This window comes from Lynx canadensis, chromosome E1, assembly GCF_007474595.2.
Source record: "Lynx canadensis isolate LIC74 chromosome E1, mLynCan4.pri.v2, whole genome shotgun sequence".
Lineage (NCBI taxonomy): Eukaryota > Metazoa > Chordata > Mammalia > Carnivora > Felidae > Lynx > Lynx canadensis.
In genome coordinates this window covers 14,955,368-14,977,116 of record NC_044316.2, presented here as the reverse complement: position 1 = coordinate 14,977,116, position 21,749 = coordinate 14,955,368, and the positions used below count along the sequence as shown (strand labels likewise).

The window sequence follows — 21,749 nt, the reverse complement described above, 5'->3', positions numbered from 1 at the left end:
TTAATAGAAGCGGGGGGAGGGGGCAGTATAGAAGAACCCACAGAAATGTGATCATATAAGCCATTTGCTGCAATTTAAAAGAAATAAAATCAACATTTACTGAGTATGGTATATAATGAGCACCAAGTAAAGCAGGACACTGGTGGAGAAACTGAAGAAAAAGACGATCTCAGTCCACAATGAACTTAAAACATCTAGGAATAAAGGACTGACACATAAAATTATTATAAAAGAAATATGCTACTCTGGAGAAAGTGCTTCGGAAACCCTAGAGGATGAGAAAATGGGGATGGGAAGACAAATTTGAACTCATCTTCAAAGTAGGAAAAGAGCATGAATGGCACGCTTAAGACTAAAGCAAATGCGTAATAGCAAAGACATGGATAAGACTTAAAGTGATGTGTGGGACAGCCTAAACTAGAGAATAACAATGAAAGAGCACAGTACTATTAGCTAACAGATAGCTATAACTTCTTCATTAAAACCTGTATATGTTTGGACAAATTCAACTAGGCATTTAGAATGCTTTTAGATGAATAAATAACGGTTTGCATTTAAATGAATCTACCTCCCATCAGGAAAATCTCTCGTGGAATATCTATCTGATTCCTATATACTCAAGAATACTCTAAGTTACAAACAACAAATACATTATTCCAATTATGAGGTACCTAAAATAGGCAAATTCACAAAGACAGAGAGCAGACACTGTGAAGGGGCAATAGTGGGGGGGATATGGAGAATCAGTGGTTAGAGTTTGTTTCTGGTGATGAAGTTTTAGAAACAGTAGTGACAGTTACACAATACTGTAGGTGTACATAATGCCATCCAATTATACAACAAAATGGTTAGAATGATAACCTTCATGTTGTATTTTGTAGTAATTTTTACAAGTAAAAAGCCATGTACATAAAGATATCCTTTAAATTTCTATATGTTTCAAAAATTGCGGGGCGCCTGGGCGGCTCAGTTGGTTGAGCATCTGACTCTTGGTTTCGGCTCAGATCATTATCCTACAGTACATGAGTCTCATTGAGCCCCACATCAGGCTCTGCTCCCACACTCACAGTGTGGAGCCTGCTTAGGATTCTCTCTCTTCCCTTTGCCCCTACCCCACTCACCCTCTGTCTCTCTCAAAATAAGTAAATAAATTTAGGGGAAAAATTGGGAACAATCTGAAATACAAATGGGCGAATTGTTAACATACAAAGCTGGAGAACTGTTCATATTAAAATAGAAATTACAAAATATGCACAAGAGCATAACTATATTAAAAAGCATGCCTAAAAGGACTAACAGCTAATATAAAAACATTAAAATAACTCTACTACAATTCCTCTCATTTCACTCTATCACTAACAAGTTAAAAAATTTTTTCAACCTATCAACAAAATATTTCCCCATCAACATCCAAAACTGCTATCCTAGCAAACTAGGTAAGGTCTGTCCTAAATCATCGAAAGCAGTTTCATTAAGAGCCAAAAGAATTCTTTAGTACATGGCCAAGGATACAAAGGCAGTCCCAGGAAACAAAACAGAAACAATTGTCCTTTGTAACTTTTTCACTTTCATAGTGAAAGCTTTTGTTTCTCTTCCATGACTTACCTGCAGGCACGGTCAGGGGAATTAAGAATTTCATAGTAGAATACGGAGAAATTGAGAGCAAGACCTAAGCGAATAGGATGCGTCGGTGGAAGTTCTGTCATTGCAATATCACTAGCAGCTTTATAAGCCACTAGGCTGTTCTCCGCAGCCTCCTTCCTGTCATTTCCTGTGGCAAATTCAGCCAGATACCTGTGGTAGTCCCCTTTCCTAAAACAAAACAAAATAAAACAAATAGAATTAAGAAAAATGTTTTTAAATGAAAGTAGACTGTTACAATTTTTCTATATTCTATAAAATGAAATATGTGACAAAAATATATCAATAATTAACAAGTATACTTCAGTAATTTCACAAAGTCTCTTTCAGGAAAGACTGACTAGTCTATCTAGTTTTCCCCCTCAGAGTTCGTATTACCAAACAGAAGCAAAACACTAGAGAAATCAACTGAAGAGCCTCAAAAATGAACAAATTTGTCAATGACTAGAATTAAAAATGAGAAGTGGTTCCCAAAAAAATAGCATGACAGTTTGTTAATCATGAAATAAAACTTGTACATAAAATGTTAAAATTGAGCTATGTAATAATGTATTACTATACAGCTGGGGGCTAATTCCACACAAAAATGCAAACAGGTAAAATAAAACCTAGTACTTTCACAGTAGTCTGACCATCTTAAACGCAACAATTGTTCACTAGCAGTGAATCTGCAAACGACTACTCAAAAATTAAGTTTTGAAAATCATTCTTCCCGTGTAACTATTCTTCTAACAAACTATTATTAAAGTTGAACACCTACACAGAGAAAGTGGTAATTCTAAGGGAGCCAACATTTAATCTCACATTTTCCCTTCTAGTATAGAACCTACATTTTATAATAGAAAACCTTGGACTCGCCAGTGTTAGCTGCTGGAATGAGGTGTTTGTCCAGTACATCCAGAATGTCACAACAGATTAACTTTAGCTCAGTCTCAACCTGGAAAAAAAAATCAAAAATTGTTTAAGTCTAAGAGATTACATAAGTTATGACACAATCTCCCTCTGGTTTTAAGGAAGAGAGCCATAGTAAACAGAATATACATCTTTCTCCAAACCTTCTTCCTCTCTCTTGATTAAAAAAAAAGAGAGAGAGAAAAGTTATCTCCAAGTTACAGAAATTACCTTCTTTCTTTCTCCATGCTGTTAAGTGCTTTAAAAAAAAAAAAAAAAAAAGGCAGGAGTGCCTGGCTGACACAGACCATGGAGCATGGGACTCTCAATCTCCGGCTTGTGAGTTCAAGCCCCAGGTTGGGTATGGATACTACATAAAAATAAAAATCTTGAGGCACCTGGGGGAGCTCAGTCTACTGAGCATACAACTTTGGCTCAGGTCATGATCTGGAGGTTCATGGGTTCCAGCCCTATGTCAGGCTCTGCACTGACAGCTCAGAGCATGTAGCCTGCTTGAGATTTTGTGTCTCCCTTTCTCTCTGCCCTTCCCCTGCCTGTGCTGTCTGTCTCTCTCTCAAAAATAAACATTAAAACAAGAGACAGAGCTATGATGTGAACAGAGGCAGGCTAGAAAACCTAAGGTCATGGTTTATAAGGGATGGAATAAAAATTCAATCCCAGGCAACTGGCCTCCAGTGCTCACATTCCTAACCACTACTGTGCTCAACAGCCATAAGTGGAAGAGATCCACAGCCAAATTATAGCACTAAAACTCTGTATACTCAAGTAAATATTGCCACTCATCTCAATTTATCATACCAAAGATGAATATCCCAAGTGAACATACATATTATCTTAGTCTCTATTTTCTATTAATTCATGGTGACACTGGTGAACCTTTCCAAGTTCTTCTTATGCCCTCTGGAACCTCCTTTCCATTGTAAAGAATCCTCCCACTCTCTCTTCTCCTATAATCTCATCCAGATCCTAAATTAAACTAGCTCTTTCCTGAATAAACTACCTCCCTCATGGCTTTTCAAGTAGCAATTATTCTAAGAGAAACAATTTCTGAATTCTCTTAGCTCCCCACTAACTCAGTATGACTGGCTGCTGTTACTCCAAACAGCTCCTCTCTGGAAGCTCATCCTCTGTGACCTAATTTTTCACTATCTGTTATCAGTGGATCTCTACAGGCCTTCCAACCACATTCACAGGCTACCTCTCCAATTCCTGGTATCACACCAAGGTATTATCACCCATGTTCCTTTCAATACAGTTCCCTGATCTCAACTCCATGACCTATTTGTCAACATCTCTAACTGAGCTGCTCTATCCAAGAAGTCTTTTTTTTTTTTTAATGTTTTATTTATTTTTGAGAGAGAGAGAGAGACAGAGCATGAGCAGGGGAGGGGCAGAGACAGAGGGAGACACAGAATCCGAAGCAGGCTCCAGGCTCTGAGTTGTCAGCACAGAGCCCGACGCGGGGCTCGAACTCACAGACTGCGAGATCATGACCTGAGCCGAAGTCGGACGCTCAACTGACTGAGCCACCCAGGCGCCCCTATCCAAGAAGTCTTAAATTCTATTTCACTACTACATTGTAACTTCCTTCCTTACTTCTTTATTCCTGTTATTCCTAATTAGAGACACATCAAGACCTCCAGCCTCTTGAATCTTTCATCTTCCCCCAATTTATCAGTCCCTCTCTTTGCTTCCTGCTTCCTTTCCTACTTAGCCCAAATCCCACAATTTAGCACAGAATTCTGCCACTTAAGCATTTTTAACTTTCTCATTTCATTGTTCCTCTGAGACACCAAACTTTTCTACTGACAACCCATACTCTTGTTCCAATATATTTGACATTAATGAGCACACAGATATCAGCTTACCACCTTTTTTTAAAAATTATTTTAAGTTTATTTATTTTTGACAAAGTGAGAGCATGAGCTGGGGAGGGACAGAGAGAGGGAGACACAGAACCCGAAGCAGGCCCCAAGCTCCAAGCTGTCAGCACAGAGCCTGACACTGGGTTCGAACTCACGAACTGTGAGATCATGACCTGGGCCGAAGTCAGATGCTTAACTGACTGAGCCACCCAGGCGTGCCCCTATATCAGCTTACCACCTCTTAAGTCACTCAAAACCTCAGTTTTCCCATCTACAAAGTAGACTAATACCTATTCTTTACAGGGTAATTTAAATAAATACCCTATGTTGCACAATTATGTGTATTAATATCTCCCCACTCAAGAACAGCGTCCAACAAAGGTGGAGATAATAAATGTAGTTGCCCTTTTCCCTCTCCCTACCAAATTCATTCCCCATGCTACTTTTTGAGTGTTCCTGTAATTTCCCTCGCTGGACTCAAAATGTGTTTATATGCCTTTCTCTTCCACAAGAACCACTCTCTCAATAGTAGCCTGACATTTTGGACTAGATCATTCTTTGCTATACAGGGCTGTTCTATGCACAGGGTATTCAGCAAACAGCATCCTTGTCTCTACCCACTGGATGCCAATAGCACCCTCCAAGTTGTGACAACCAAAAATGTCTTCAGAAATTGCCAAATGCCCTCTGAGCAGTAGAATCACCTCTGGTTGAAAACCGCTGACCTAGATCAACGGCTATGATACTTTTTTGACCAAAACTCACAGTACAAAAAATTCCATTTATATATAAAATACCTGAAACAATAACTTCAAGAAATAATGTCCAATGCCTTTAACATTTTCTACTCAATTAAGAAAACAATGACTAGACTGAACCTCCATATGCAAAGTAACCTGTATTTGTCTCATCTTTACATCCATAGCACCTAGCAAATTGTGCGGCACATAAGAGGCACAAAAATACTTGTTACATTGTCCTGGATGGTTCTTTCAAGTCACTCAATGAAGTATTTTGCAGTTAACTACAATAAAAACAAGATTAAATTAGTTTCTACTTGTTGGTGCTCAAAAGTGAGCACCTTCTATAGCTTCCAGAGAAAACTTCTTCACCTCTGTCCTGAAATACTGTATGACCTATAATCTGGGTTAAGTAAAATATGCAAATCCATTCAAGTATAAAACTTATATTACACATGTGTACTACAGTGTGATCTAAAATGTTCAGGGACACCTGGGTGGCTCAGTCAGTTAAGTGTCCAACTCTTGATTTTGGCTCAGGAGATGATCTCACCGTTCACGAGTTCACGACCCATTATCAGGCTCTGCACTGTAAATGCAGAGCCTGCTTGGGATTCTCTCTCTCTCTGTTCCTCCCCTGCTTTTATGCTCACTTGCTCTCTCTCAAGATAAATGAACTTTTTAAAAATTCTTAAAAAAAAATAATAAAATAAAATGTTCAAAACCTGGGACGCCTGACTGGCTCAGTCTGAAGAGCATGTGACAATCTCAGAATCATGAGTTCAAGCCCCACACCAGGTTTAGAGACTACTTAAATAAAATTTTACTAAATTTTTTAATGTTTATTTCTGAGACAGAGCACAAGCAGGGGAGGGGCAAGAAAAACAGAATCCAAAGCAGGCTCCAGGTTCTGAGCTGTCAGCACACAGAGCCCGAAGTGGGGTTCAAACTCACAAGCCATGAGATCATGACCTGAGCATGACATTGGATGCTTAACTGACTGAGTCACCCAGATGCCCCGAGCTTTAAAATAAAATAACCAAAACATGAGGCATCTTTCTTTAAAGAAGCCTAGGATATGATAATCTCACCATTTGCCGATATTCCCGAATCATTTTTAGTTTGTCTTCTCCTCCCTTGTTTTCTTCTTTCTGTTCAATGCTGCTGATTATTCTCCAGGAAGCTCTTCTGGCTCCAATCACATTTTTATATGCAACAGATAGGAGGTTTCTTTCTTCAACTGTCAACTCCACATCCATCCCTGCTACTTTCTTCATCGATTCCACCATTTCTATAAGGGAAAAGTGAAATCAGACCTTACAAAGTAAGTTTTGTTGATACAAAATCCCTTCACAATAGGTCTTTTTTTCTGTCAAGCTAGTATAAAAAGGTAAGAATTTTAACAAAAATAACTACAATCATTATACCTGAAAGGAGTAAAAAACCAAAAATCATGTAAAAGAAAGTAAACTAAGAGCCTAGAACAAGAGAATCTGTAGTAAAAGTTCTATGGAATCAAAACCTCATATGCCACCTAACTCAATACAGCTTAGAAGCATCTGTCTCATTAAATAAGGGAACTAGGAAAGCACATCTGCCCATTTCCCAGTAAAAATAATTGAGCTGGCAGTTTAAGACAAAGATTAAAAATCTGTAGGCTCTAGGGGTACCTGGGTGGCTCAGTCGGTCAAACCCCCAACTTTGGCTTAGACAATGAACTCACAGCTTGTGGGTTCAAGCCCCACATCGGGCTCTGTGCTGACAACTCAGAACCTGGAGCTTGCTTCAGATTATGTCTCCCTCTCTCTGCCCCTCCCCCACTCATGCGCGTGCTCTCTCGAAAATAAAATAAGCATTAAGAAAATCTGTTTTAATTTACAGGCTCTAAAATATTTTTTCTTACAAATAAATTCTATTTCAAAAAATGTCATGGGAGAAAAGAATATTCATTCATATAGCAAACATACGCATTTGAGCATTTGGTTAAATCACAAACACAAACCAAACGTAACTTTGGATGTTTCCATCCTTCCACCTTTAGAAAGAAAGTGTCCACCTCCTACACATTCATTAGCAAAACTTTTGATGGTTCCTATTTGTTACCACTAGGTGGCGGGCTAAGAAAGGGGCCCAGATAAACCTTAGGAGATCCCCAAGTTTAAAGAAAAACACAGGGAACAACAATGCAGAGAAATGCAAAGGAAGAACCAAAAACAGCTCAATGAATACTAACCCGATAAATATATTTACTAAAACTATGCTTTTAGAAAAGACTAAATGCCATATCACCATGTGGCTCTTTACTGATTCAGAATCTTTGGTCATAAGACCCCAAGAATCTACATTTTAACAAATACCCTTAGTATACATTAACACTCTAAGCATAAGCATATTCTAAAATATGATACAGATAGTAACTTTATGAAACACTCCTTAACAGTTAAATTATGTGCTGTCCCAGGAAAATAAGTTTTAAAAAATTACACTTTAGGGAGTACCAGAAAATTAATAGAAACATTAAGATAGTAAGGTCTTTGAAAAGTTTGGTAGTTCTTATAGTTAGAAAACCCTATTAAGACTCAGTAATTCCACTACTAGAGATTTCCCAAAAGAAATTAAAATGTATCTTAACAAGGACCTTCACACAAATAAATGGTCACGGCAACTTTATTCAAAACGCTAAGGTGAAAACAACCCAAAAGTCTAAGTATACGATGGAGTACTACTCAAGAATAAAAAAATAAACTACGGATACAAATAACAAGATGTAGGGGGCGCCTGGGGGTGGCTCAGCCTTTTAAGTCTGTTAATTTCGGCTTGGGTCATGACCTCACAGTTCTTGGGACGACAAGAAGCCTGCATGGGGTTCTCTCTCTCCCTCTGCCCATTCCTTGCTCGTACACGTATGTGGGCACATGCACTTCCTTCTCCCCAACCCACACAAAAACAAATTTTAAAACAAAAAGTCAGAAGATAGATGAATTACAAAATCATTCTAACTGAAAAAAGCCAGACCAAAAAAGACTATATAATTCACTCAAGCCAAGTCACAGAAATTGCAAAACTATAAAGTATAAAGACAACAAATAAGTGGTTATACCAAGGTATAGGGGTGAAGTGACGGGCTTGTGTGTAAAGGAAATTTGGGGAGTAAGAAAATTGCTCCACTGTGCTGGTTACACTTATCTAAACACTAAATTGTACAATATAAACCCTTGAATCACACAAGAGTAGGGCACCAAGCACAGTCAGAAATCCAAGTATACCTTGTAGCTCCCCAAAACCTTTACTAATAGCCGAATGCTGACCAAAAGCCTTGCTGATAATTAACACATATTTCTGTATGCTATATCTATTATATACTGCATTCCACAATAAAGTAACTAGAGAAAAAGTTATAAAGAAAATTCCATAAGAGAAAATACATTCACAGTACTGTACTGGTTCATTGAAAAAAAAATCCACATGTAAGTAGACCTGCTCAGTTCAAGCCCATGTTGTTGTTCAAGAGTCAACTGTATATGTAAAAGGGGTATATTTTATCATATATAAATTACACTTTAAGTAATTTTTTAATGTAATTCTGAAGCATTAAAGAAATAGTAGGGAGTACAGTAATAAAACCATTAATTCATTTGTGGAAGCCTGAAAGCATTCATTTTTTTTTTAATTCAGTAGGCTCCATGCCCAACACAGGGCTTGAACTCACCACCTTGAGATCAAGAGTCACATGCTATAAGGACTGAGCCAGCCAAGTGCCCCACAACTTTTTTTTTTTTTTTTTTTTAACCACAGTCATTAAAAAAAGAGGGGGGGGGGGCGCCTGGGTGGCTCAGTCAGTTGTGCCTCTGACTTCGGCTCAGGTCATGATCTTGCGGTCTGTGAGTTACAGCGTTGGGCTCTGTGCTGACAGCTCAGAGCCTGGAGCCTGTTTCCATTTCTGTGTCTCCCTCTTTCTCTGCCCCGCGCGCGCGCTCGCTCTCTCTCTCTCTCTCTGAAAAATAAACATACATTTAGAAAAAAAAAAAAGGGCTAAATTTAGGGCCAGTGGAGTCAGAGGGTAATTTCAAGATCACTTCCATACAAGTTTAATTTCAAAAAACTAACAAATTAAACATTCCTTAGAAGTGAATCAGTAATTAGTTTTCTATACTGGCCCCAACAAAGCAATTTAAAAATTAATCTAGCCACACCAAAAGACAATTCTTTTAAATTGTATGACTTTGCAACTATATGGAAAAACTATACACAAAATACCACCAAAAATTTAACAATGATAGGTCTGAGTACTATTCCAGATAATTTGCATTTCCTTCACTTTCTATGCTTTAAAATTTTCAACACTTGAACAATATTTTTACAGTAAGAAGAGGGAAATATATTTTTAAAAATTTTTTGAGAGAAAGGGAGAACGTGAACAGTGGAGAGAGGCAGAGGGGGAGAGAGAGAATCCCAAGCAGGATCAAGGCTCAGCATGGAGCCCGTTGCAGAGCTTGATCACAACCTGAGCCAAAATCAAGAGTCCAACATTCAACCAACTGAGCCACCCAAGGGCCCTAGGAAAATGGAATTAAAGGACTCAATGATAGTCTACAATCCGATTCAATTAAGTATATCACTCCTTTCATTTTAGAAAGCCACAAACTATGCACAAAAGACTATGGTACAACTACAGAAGCAGCAGTTACCCAGTTTTATTAAACCAACAGCTTCACTGATCTTCACCTATATGATTCACTCATTTAAAATGTACAATGTATGGGAATGCAAGCTGGTGCAGCCACTCTGGAAAACAGTATGAAGGCGCCTCAAAAAACTAAAAATAGAACTACCCTACGACCCAGCAATTGCGCTACTAGGTATTTATCCAAGGAATACAGGTGTGCTGTTTCGAAGGGACACAGGCACCCCAATGTTTATAGCAGCACCATCAACAATAGCCAAAGTATGGAAAGAGCCCAAATGTCCATCAGTGGATGAATGGATAAAGAAGATGTGGTGTATATATATATACATACATATACATACATACATATACACACACACAATGGAGTATTACTCGGCAATCAAAAAGAATGAAATCTTACCATCTGCAACTACGTGGATGGAACTGGAAGTATTAGGCTAAGTGAAATTAGTCAGAGAAAGACAAATATTATGACTTCACCCATATGAGGACTTTTAATCTTCAAAACAGATGAACATAAGGGAAGGAAAACAAAAATATAAAAACAGGGAGGAGACCAAAACATAAGAGACTCATAAATATGGAGAACAAACAGAGGGTTACTAGAGGGGGTGTGGGAGGAGGGATGGGCTAAAATGGGTAAGGGGCACTAAGGAATCTACTCCTGGAATCATTGCTGCACTATACGCTAACTAATTTGGATGTAAATTTTTAAAAAATAAAATTTTTAAAAATAAATAAAATGCACAATGTAGTGGTTTTTAGTATATTCACAAAGTGGTGCAACGATGACCACAATCAGTTTTAGAACAGTTTCATCTCACCTGAAAAAGAAACACTCCATACCCATTAGCCATCACTCCCCACATATACCCCAATTCTCTCAACCCTAAGTAACCACCAATCTCCTTTCCATCTCTACGGATTTACCATTCCGGACATTCCATATAAATGCAACCATGTTATGTAGGCATACCTTGTTTTACAACTGCATTGTTTACAAATTGAAGATTTGTAGCAACTTTGTACTAAGCAAGTCCTCAGCACCATATTTCCAATAGCATCAGTTCATTTCATGTTTCTGTGTCACACTTCAATAATTCTCGTAATATTTCAAGCTGATTTTTCATTATTATTACATTTGTTATGGCGATCTATAATCAGTGATCTTTGATGTTACAACTGTTTTGGGGCACCACAAACCGCACCCATATAAAATGGCAAACAAAATGATGTGTTCTGTCCCACCAACCTGCTATTCATCTTCAGTACCATGTCCTGTCACCCCACACTCCACTATCTCTCCCTCTCTCCTCAAGCCTCTCTATTCTCTGAGACACTACAATATTGAAATTAGGCCAGTTAATAACCCTAAAATGGTCCCTAAGTGTTCAAGTGAAAGGAAGTCACACAACTCTCACTGTAAATCAAAAGCTAGCAATGATTAAGTGTAGTAAGGAGGGTATGGTGAAAGTTGAGGCAGGCCAAAAGCTAGGCCTCTTATGCCAAACAATTTGCCAAACTGTGAATACAAAGGAAAAGTTCTTGAAGTTGAAATGAAAAGCACTACTCCAGTTAACACATGAATAATAAGAAAGCAAAACAGCCTTATCCCTGATACAGAGAAGTTTTAGTGGTCTGGATAGATCAAACTAGCCACAACATTCCCGTAAGCCAAAACCTAATCCAGATCAAGGCCCTAACTTTCTTCTATTACATGAAGGCTGAGAGAGGGGAGGAAACTAAGAAGAAAAGTCAGGCCAGCAAAGGTTGGTTCATGAGGTTTAAGGGAAGAAAGTCCTCTCCACAACAAGGTGAAGCAGCAAGTGCTGTGGTACAAGCTACAACAAGTTATCCAGAAGATCTAGCTAACATAATTAATGAAGGTGGCTACACACTCAACAGATTTTCAGTGTTGATAAAACAGCTTTATATTATTACAGGCCATCTAAGATTTTCCCAGCTAAAGAGAAGTCAATGCCTGGTTTCAAAATTTCAAAGGATAGGGTGACTCTCATGTTAGGTAGGGCTAAAGCAGCTGGTGATTTTAAGTTGAAGCCAATGTTCACTGACGAGTCTGAAAATCCTCAGCCCTTAAGAATTATGCTAAATTTGGGTGCCTGGCGAGCATAGTCGGTACAGCATGCAACTCTTGATCTCAGGGTTGTGAGTTCAAGCCCCTCACTGGTTGTAGAGATTACTAAAAATATAATCTTCAAAAAAAATTACACTGAATCTACTCTGCCTGTACAGTATAAGGGAACAAAAGCCTGATGACAGCACATCTGTTTACAACACAGTTCACTATTTTTAGCCTACTATTGAGACCTACTGCTCAGGAAAAAAGATTCCTTTTCAAAATATTACTGCTCAATGACAATGGACCTGGCCACCCTAGAGCTCTGATGGAGATGGACAAGATTAAGGTTTTCACATGCCTACTAACACAATATCAATTCTGCATCCCAAGAATCAAGGATAATTTCAACTTTCACTATTATTAACAAATACATTTTAGAAAGAAAAAAAAAAAAAAAGAAATACATTTCAGGGGTGCCTGGCTGGCTCAATCAGTACAGCATGCCACTCTTGATCTTGGGATCATGAGTTCAAGACCCATGTTGGGTGGACATTATGTAAATAAACTTTAAAAAAAGTGGACTACGCGTCGGGCTCTGGGCTGATGGCTCAGAGCCTGGAGCCTGCTTCTGACTCTGTGTCTCCCTCTCTCTCTGCCCCTCCCCCATTCATGCTCTGTCTCTCTCTGTCTCAAAAATAAATAAACATTAAAAAAAATTTTTTTTAAAAGTGGACTTAATCAAAACCAAAATATCACCTGTCAGAATGGCTACTGTCAAAAAGACAAAAAATAAGTGTTGGTGAACATGTGGACAGAAGGGAACCCTAATGCACTACTGGTGGGAATGTAAATTCGTGCAGCCACTGTAGAAAACAGTATGGAGATTCCTCAAAAAATTAAAAATAGACAGGGCGCCTGGGTGGCTCCGTCGGTTGAGCGTCCAACTTCGGCTCAGGTCATCGTCTCACAGTTCGTGGGTTCAAGCTCCACGTCGGGCTCTGTGCTGACAGAGCCTGAAGCCTGCTTCGGATTCTGTCTGTCTGTCTGTCTGTCTGTCTCTCTCTCTCTCTCTCTCTGCTCTTCTCCCACTCATGCTCATGCTCCGTCTCTCTCTCTCAAAAATAAAAAAATAAACATAAAAAATGTTTACAAATTAAAAATAGAAATACCATATGATCCAGTAATTCCACTACTGAGTATTTAACTCAATGAAAATAAAAACACTAATTTGAAAAGATATATGCATCTCCACTTATCACAGTATTATTTACAATAACCAAGATATGGAAGCAATCTAAGTGTCGATCAAGAGATGAATGGATAAAGATATAGTGTGTACACATATATTCCATGGAATACTACTCAGCCACAAAAAAGAATGACCTCTTGTCATTTGCAATAATATGGACGGACACAGAAGATATTCTGCCAAGTGAAATAAGACAGAGAAAGACAAATACCATATTTCACGTATATATGAAATCTAAAGAACAAAATAAAAGAACAAACAAAAAAGCAGGAACAGACCCCTAAGTACAGAGAACTGGTAGCTGCCAGAGGAAAGGGAGGTAGGGGATGGACAAAAGTGTGAAGGAGAGTGGGAGGTATGGGCTTCCAGTTATGGAATGAGTAAGTCAGAGGGATGAAAGGTACAGCACAGGGAATACAGTCAGTGGTGTTGTGATAATGCTGTATAGTGACAGAAGTAGCTACACTTGTGGTGAGCATTGTATAATCCATACAGTTGCTCAATCACTGCTGTAAACCTGCGATTATTTTTTTTCTTTAATTTTTTTTTTTCAACGTTTATTTATTTTTGGGACAGAGAGAGACAGAGCATGAATGGGGGAGGGGCAGAGAGAGAGGGAGACACAGAATCGGAAACCAGGCTCCAGGCTCTGAGCCATCAGCCCAGAGCCCGACGCGGGGCTCGAACTCACGGACCGCGAGATCGCGACCTGGCTGAAGTCGGACGCTTAACCGACTGCGCCACCCAGGCGCCCCAAACCTGCAATTAATGTAACATTGTGTGTAAACTCTAAGAGCCAATAAAAAAAATAAATAACATAACAGGGGCTCCTGGGTGGCTCAGTCAGTTAAAGGCCCAACTCTTAATTTCTCTTGATTTCTGTTCAGGTCATGATCTCACAGTTCGTGAGATCAAGCCCCGCATCAGGCTCTGAACTGACAGTACAGAGCCTGTTTGGGATTCTCTCTCTCTGCCCCTCCCTCGCATGCATGCTCTCTCCCTCTCTCAAAATAAATAAATAAACTAATAAAATAACAAAGTAGGCCTGAAGGTTGACTCAACTGCTGCAATCTCAACGGCTGCAATCTCATGATAAAACTAACAAATAAGGGAGTTAGGTTGCTTCTTATGAATGGAGCAAAGAAAATGGTTTATTTTTTTTAATGTTCATTTATCTTTGCGAGAGTGTGAGTGGAGGGAGGGCAGGGAGGGGGACAGAGAATCCAACGCAATCTTGATACGGGGCTCAAACACACGGACTGCAAGACCATGACCTGAGCCAAAGTTGGACACTCAACCGGCTGAGCCACCCAGGCACCCCAGAAAATGGTTTTTTGAGATGGAATTTACTTCTGGTTAAGACTGCTGAAATGAATCCAAAATCTATAAAGAACTTATCAAAATCAACACCCAAAAACCAAATAATCCAGTGAAGAAATCGGCAAAAGACATGAATAGACACTTCTCCCAAAGAAGACATCCAGATGGCTAACAGACACATGAAAACATACTCAACATCACTTATCATCAAGGAAATACAAATCAAAACCACAATGAGATACCACCTCACCTGTCAGAATGGCTACAAATTAACAACTCAGACAACAACAGATGTTGGCAAGGATGTGGGAAAAAAGGCACCCTTTTTCACTGCTAGTGGGATGCAAACTGGTGCAACCACTCTGGAAAACGGTATGGAGTTTCCTCAAAATATTTAAAAATAGAACTACCTTACAACCCAGCAACTGCACTACTACGTATTTATCCAAAGGATACAGGCATGCTGTTTCAAAGGGGCGCATGCACCCCAATGTTTATAACAGCGTTATCCACAACAGCCAAAGTATGGAAAGAGCCCAAACGTCCATCGACAGATGAATGGATAAAGATGTGAGATACACACACACACACAATGGAGTATTATTACTCAGCAATCAAAAAGAATGAAACCTTGCCATTTCAAACAACATGTATGGAACTAGAGTGTATCGTGCTAAGCAAAATTAGAGAAAGACAAATAGGACTTCACTCATATCTGGAATTTAAGACACAAAACAGATGAACATAATGGAAAGGAAGTAAAAAACCATAAAAACAGAGAGGGGGACAAAACATAACATACTCTTAAATACAGAGAACAGGGTTGCTGAAGGGGTTGTGGGTGGGGATATGGGCTAAATGGGCAAGGGGCATTAAGCATGACACTTGTTGGGATGAGCACTGGGTATTATACGAAGAGGATGAATCACTGGATTTGACTCCTGCAATCAGTATTGTACTATATGCTAACTAACCTGGATGTAAATTTAAGAAAAAATTTTTAATTGGAAAAAAGACTTCTGAAATGACATTAAAGCATTTAAAATAATACTTAGACTTAGTTGATAAAGCATTAGCAGGGTTAGGGTTAGGGTTAGGGTTAGGGTTAGGGTTAGGGTTAGGGTTAGACGTTGATTCCCAATTTTGAAAGACATTCTACCATGGGCAAAATGCTATCAAACAGCATCCCATGCTCCTGAAAGGAAATCAATCAATGCAGAAAACCTCACTGTTGTCTTTTTTAAGACACTGCCACAACCGTCCCTACCTTCAGCAACCACCACCCTGATCATTAGCAGCCATCAACAAGGCAAGACATTCCAGCACCAAAAAGACTCACTGAAAGTTCAGACACAGCATTTTTTAGCAATAAAGTATTTTTAACTAAGGTATGTAATTTTTTTTGACATAATGCTACTGCATACTTAAGGACTACAGCATATTGTAAAAATAACTTTTATATGCACTAGCAAACCAAAAAATTCATCTGACTTGATTAGGATATTCGCTTCATTGGGATGTTCGCTTTACTGCAGCAGTCTGGAACTAAATCAACAATATCTCCAAGTATGCTTCTAATATGTTGTCTTTGTAACTGGCTTCTTTCAATTAGCATGTCTCAGGGTTCACCCAGAATGCAGCACCTAACAATATAGTTCACAAACTATATGGATAGACCACATTTTATTTATACATTTACCAGTTAGTGGACATGTGAGGTGAATTTTCACTTTTTGGCCACCATGACTAACGCTGCTATGAATATTCACAGAAGTATGCTTTCAGGTCTCTTGCCTATATTACCTAGCAGTGGAACTGCAGGGACATCATAGTAACTTTTTGAAGGAACTGCCAAACTTTTTCACAGGGGCTGCACTATTTTTACATTCCTACTAGCAATATAGGAAGATTCTAATTTCTCCATACTCTCACCAATATTTGTTAGTTTCTTTAAAAAAAAAAAAAGTTACCTCAGTGTGTGCAAAGTCATACACATCATGGTTTTTATTTCTTTAATGGCTAATGACGTTGAGCATCTTTTCATGTGCTTACTGGCCATCTGCGTACTTTCTCTGGAAAATATTCAGATGCTTTGCCAATCTTTTAATTGGCTTGTCTTTTTATAATGGAGTTGCAGATGTTATTTACTTTTAAGACCCCAACTCTTCCCTCTTAGCCCCTCAACTTCCAGAATCTGTCCATTCCTGAAGGTAGTAGATTAAGGGAGAGTAGTAGCCATGAGTCAGAAAAGCACTTCCTACTACCCCTGGGTGTTCTATACAACCAGCGCTTTGTACCAATTTGCAAATTATGACTATAATGAAGCTCTCATGAAAACCTTGGTGTCATCCTCACCCTTTTAACACCAGCAACAGAAACATGATCCTACCTATAAAGTACTCCAAAACTTTACGTGAAAACTGATTTATCCAAAACTGGCCACACCTTCGAAACCACCATCAGCAGGATTAGCGCAATTATATTCACATAAAATGCTCAATTTAACTAGTATTTCACAAAGTCTTCTCTGCAATAACTATTTTCTCAATGTGATCTAAGCACTTCTGGGATGGGGGATGGCTGTCAAATCTGTTTGCAGCAGGTATGATCAAAACTTATGAACCAGTGAATAGAGTGTCACTGTCAAAGACTACATGTGGATGCAGAGGCAATTTGGTACAAAAACTCTGGACAAAATTTGGGAGACTTCCAAGTAGCTTGGGGACAATAGGTAGCTGACTGAAAATCATCAAAGAAACTGAAATTTAGAATACTAACAACAGAAAGGGCACAATAATCAAACATACTAATAAATGCCTGTTTGGGGGCACCTGGGTGGCTTAGTCAGTTAAAGCATCTGACTTTGTCTCAGGTCATGATCTCACAGTTCGTGAGTTCGAGTTCCGCTTTGGGTGAACTCGAGCCCTGCTTCTGTCTGTCTGTCTCTCTCTCTCTGCCCCTCGATCATTTGTGCCCTTTTTCTCTCAAAAATAGTAATAATAATTTATAAAGTTAAAAAAAAAAAAAAAAAGCCTGTTTGGTTCCAGGCCATTTCCCCTTTACTGTGTAGTAATAGCCTAGTTAGACATCAATTACTTTAAACCAGCTTGCCTGTATTTGTTATGGGACTATCCTGCCAAAAGAAGTTCCCTATTTTTCACCCTGACTTTAATTTAGCTTTATTTCTTAGTTTTGCTCTTTGAAGTATTTGTGTAAATATATTCATTCAATAAACCATTCACAAATAAAACACCTCATGCCAGGCACTGTTCCAAATGCTTTGCAGGTATTAATGCATTTAATCTTCTCAACAAGCCTTTGAAGTAGGTAGCAGTATTATCCCCATTTTATAAGGAAATTGAAGAACAGGGAAATTAAACTTGATCGAAATCACAAAGTCAGTAGATTATAAACCCAGGCAATCTGACTCCAGAGCTGTACTTTCATTTAATCATACTACCTCAGATTTGAATATTTATTTGAATTCATCTGGATGGGGATCCTTTGGTCTTTTCCTCCCCACCCCCCAACCCGGTCTTTTTTTTTTTTTTTTTAATTGAAGTAAGAACAGATGCAATAAACGGATGCAGTGACAAGAGACACAAGCTTAATACATTAAAATTTGGCTTATTCTTGTTTAAAGCACATCCTTTTCCACCAAGTTAACCCTCCAGAACACTATCTCCAAAAAGCTTAATGCCCATGCCTAGCAGAATAACTCCCATGCCACTAAGATTTCTACATCAACGTCCCAGTAAACATGATTATCCCAAGATGTCCCCAACAGCTGGTAAAGCAAGTTTCTGCTGAGATTCAATAGCACTGTAATCTTATAAAGACAAAGTACAAATCTACAAGGGGGCATGTTTCCACCTATTAAACTGACTAAAAATTACAATGCCTAATTCTACAGTTCCTAATGAGATCCAGGGTCAGAAGAGAAGCAAACTGTTCAGCATCCGTCATGGAAAAATGAGCAGGCACTGTACTAGCTGACAGAATTAATGTACCTTGTACTGAAGCATACAGGGTCATAACCATAATTATTCCCAAAATGGAAAAAATACTTGCCAGTGGTTACAAAACATAATCCTGACTTTAAAACACAAAAAACAGGGGCGCCTGGGTGGCTTAGTCACTTAAGCAACTGACTTGGGCTCAGGTCAATGATCTCACAGTTCATGGGTTAGAACCCCGTGTCGGGCTGTGCTGACAGCTCAGAGCCTGGAGCCTGCTTAGGATTCTGGGTCTCCTTCTCTCTCTGCCCCTCCCCCACTTGTGCTCTGTCTAAAAAAAATTTTTTTTAATAATTCAAAACCAGACAATTTAACTTAAGTGCCTAAACTCTCAAACACCACATTCAACGAACTTTCCAAGTTAAATGCTCATAGAAACAAGAAATTCTTAAGTCCAAGAACACTGAAAGTAATCATCCCAAGAAAAGAAAAAGGCCATAATAGCATCACACACTGCCTTACAAAGGTTCTGTCACTCAAGGTTCTGGAGAGGTACTGGGTTTGCTTTATGTAAAGGTCGATCAGTTGGCCCGTGACTGTTCTTCTTTGCCTAGGAAATTATTCATCACTCTGAATCAAACTCAAACATCTCATTCTATAAAGCCTTCCTGTGCTTCCCAATCCATGTACACATTTCTCTGAAGATCAGTGTTTTTTCTCCCCATCAAATATAACCTTCCAGTCAATCAATAATTTAGAAAATTCCCTTCCTGGGGTGCCTGGGTGGCTCAGCTGATTAAGCATAGACTTCAACTTCAGCTCAGGCCATGACCTGACAGTTCATGAGTTCGAGCCCCACATCGGGCTCTCCTGTCAGTGTAGAGCCCACTTAGGATCCGCTGTCCCCGCCGCCCTCTGCACCTCTCCTGCTCACACTCTCTCAAAAATAAACACTTAAAAAGTAATTTTTAAAAAAATTACTTTCCTAAAAGGTCAAGAAATGTGTTTTTATCTATATTTCCAGAAGAGCATAGTATCTAATGCCACAAAAGGAACACAAACATGTGATGAAAGAATAAAGACAGTAAGACAAACTATGTTAAATAAAAAGACAGAAATAGGCTCTGGTGGGCTTGACTATGTCAGAGGTAAATGAAATCTTTAAGGATTCCTTCTAGATAGGACCAAAGATTCTGTAATCATCTGTCAGCAGTATTATTTGGTAGAAAACTTACTTATATCTGTCCCTAAAGAGGTCCCTGAGACCCAAGGTATCATCATCCTGAAAATCTGAGGTCTGTTCTTTAAATATATAAAGGGAAATTTAGTATAGTGTCTTATGTTATCTCACTTTGGTAAAGTGCCTATACATTCAAATAATATTCCCAACTAACAAGACTATGGTATCTTCAGGGATCCTATCTTGAATCCTGTACACGAAATGACCAAAGGAGAACCAACACCATTTCACATTACAAGAGTCAAAGCATTTAGGGATATTGTGAGAACCTGGTCTAGAAGCTCCACTACTTATCATCAAGAGAAGACAAACAGAATGAGTAGGATTATAACATGTTTTAAATAGAAAAGTAACTGGTTGGTGTAAGAAACAAGGGTGGGTGGGAAATAAACCCATCAATTAAATCTATAAAAGAGGGTTAAAAAAAAAAATGCCACTTTTCCCAGTCAAGAGCTCCTAGGGCGCATTTAAGAGGACAGTGAAAGAAAAATCCTGGCTCTGTCCTTTATCTATTTAAAAAATAGTCACACTGGGACGCCTGGGTAGCTCAGTCGGTTAAACGTCAGCTCAGGTCATGATCCCACAGTTCATGAGTTCAAGCCCCGCATCGGGCTCTGTGCCGAAGCCTACTTCAAATTCTATGTCTCCCTCTGTCTGCCCCTCCGCCGCTTGCACTCTGTCTCTAGCACTGTCTCAAAAATAAATAAACATTAAAAAAAATTTTTTAAAGATAATCACACTACTAGGTATTTACCCAAAGAATATAAAAATATTAACTCAAAGGGATACATGCACCCCTATGTTTACAGCAGCATTATCTACATTAGCCAAATTATGGAAACAGCCCAAGTAACCATAGATTGATGAACTGGGGGGGGGGGGGGGGGCACAAAGAAACTAAGTGTGTGTGTTTAATATTAGTCATAAAAAAGAATGAAATCCATGGGGCACCTAGGTGGCTCAGTCAGTTGAGCATCTGACTTCAGCTCAGGTCATGATCTAGCAGTTTGGGAGTTCAAGCCCCGTGTCGGGCTCTGTGCTGACAGCTCCGAGCCTGGAGCCTGCTTCAGATTCTTTTGTCTCCCCCTCTCTCTGCCACTCCCATGCTCATGCTCATGCTCTCTCAATAATTTAAAAAAAAAAAAAAAAAAAGTTAAAAAAAAAGGGAATGAAATCTTGCCCATTTCCAACAACATGGATGGCACTAGAGAGTATTTATGCTAAGTGAAGTCAGTCAGATGAAGACAAATACCATATGATTTCACTCATATATGGAATTTAGGAAACAAAAGAGCAAAGGGGGGAAAAAAAGAGGCAAACCAAGAAACAGACTCTCAGCTATAGAAAACAAACTTGGGGTGCCTGGGTGGCTCAAGTTGGTTAAGCGTCCGACTTCAGCTCAGGTCATGATCCTGTGTTTCTTGAGTTCGAGCCCCGCATAGGGCTCTGTGTTGTCAGCAGAGGCTGCTTCAGATCCTCTGTTGGCCTCTCTGCCCCTCCCCCACTCTCTGTCTCAAAAAATAAACATTTAAAAGATTTAAAAAAAATAAACCGATGGTTATCAGAAAGGAGGTGGGGGTTGGGGGTACAGGTTACATAGGTGATGAGGATTAAGGAGTGCACTTGTGATGAGCACCAGGTGATGTATGGAACTGTCAAATCACTATATCGTACACCTGAAACTAACATTACACTGTATGGTAACTGGAATTTAAATAAAAGCTTTTAAAAAAATTAAAAAAAAATAAAAGATAAGGATGGCTACCACCAAAAAAGCAGGAAAGAAGTGCTGACGAGGCTGTGGAGAATTAGACCCTGCACTGTTGGTGGGCATGAAAAATGGTATAGTTGCTGTGTGAAACAGTAAAACATTTCCTTCCACAAAACTTGTTAAATACAATTACCATATAACCCAACAATTTTACTTCTGGGAATATACCAAAAAGAATTGAAAGCAGGGTCTTGAAAACATATTTGTACACACATGTTCACAGCAGCATTGTTCACAACAGCTAAAACATGGAAACAACCCAAGTGTCCATCAGTGGATGAATGGATA

General features: G+C 39.0%; 1 protein-coding gene across 3 annotated transcripts in view; it reads right to left on the bottom strand.

Annotated features, from left to right (window-relative positions):
* YWHAE (tyrosine 3-monooxygenase/tryptophan 5-monooxygenase activation protein epsilon) overlaps positions 1 to 21,749 on the bottom strand; it is a 54,069-nt gene that overhangs the window by 6,214 nt on the left and 26,106 nt on the right. For all 3 annotated transcript variants that reach the window (XM_030294874.1, XM_030294872.1, XM_030294873.1), the window contains exons 2-4: positions 6,250 to 6,449; positions 2,472 to 2,578; positions 1,606 to 1,812 (exon numbers count right to left, since the gene is read on the bottom strand). In XM_030294874.1, the coding sequence (XP_030150734.1) occupies positions 1,606 to 1,812; positions 2,472 to 2,578; positions 6,250 to 6,449 (514 nt within the window). The remainder of the gene's footprint in view (positions 1 to 1,605; positions 1,813 to 2,471; positions 2,579 to 6,249; positions 6,450 to 21,749) is intronic.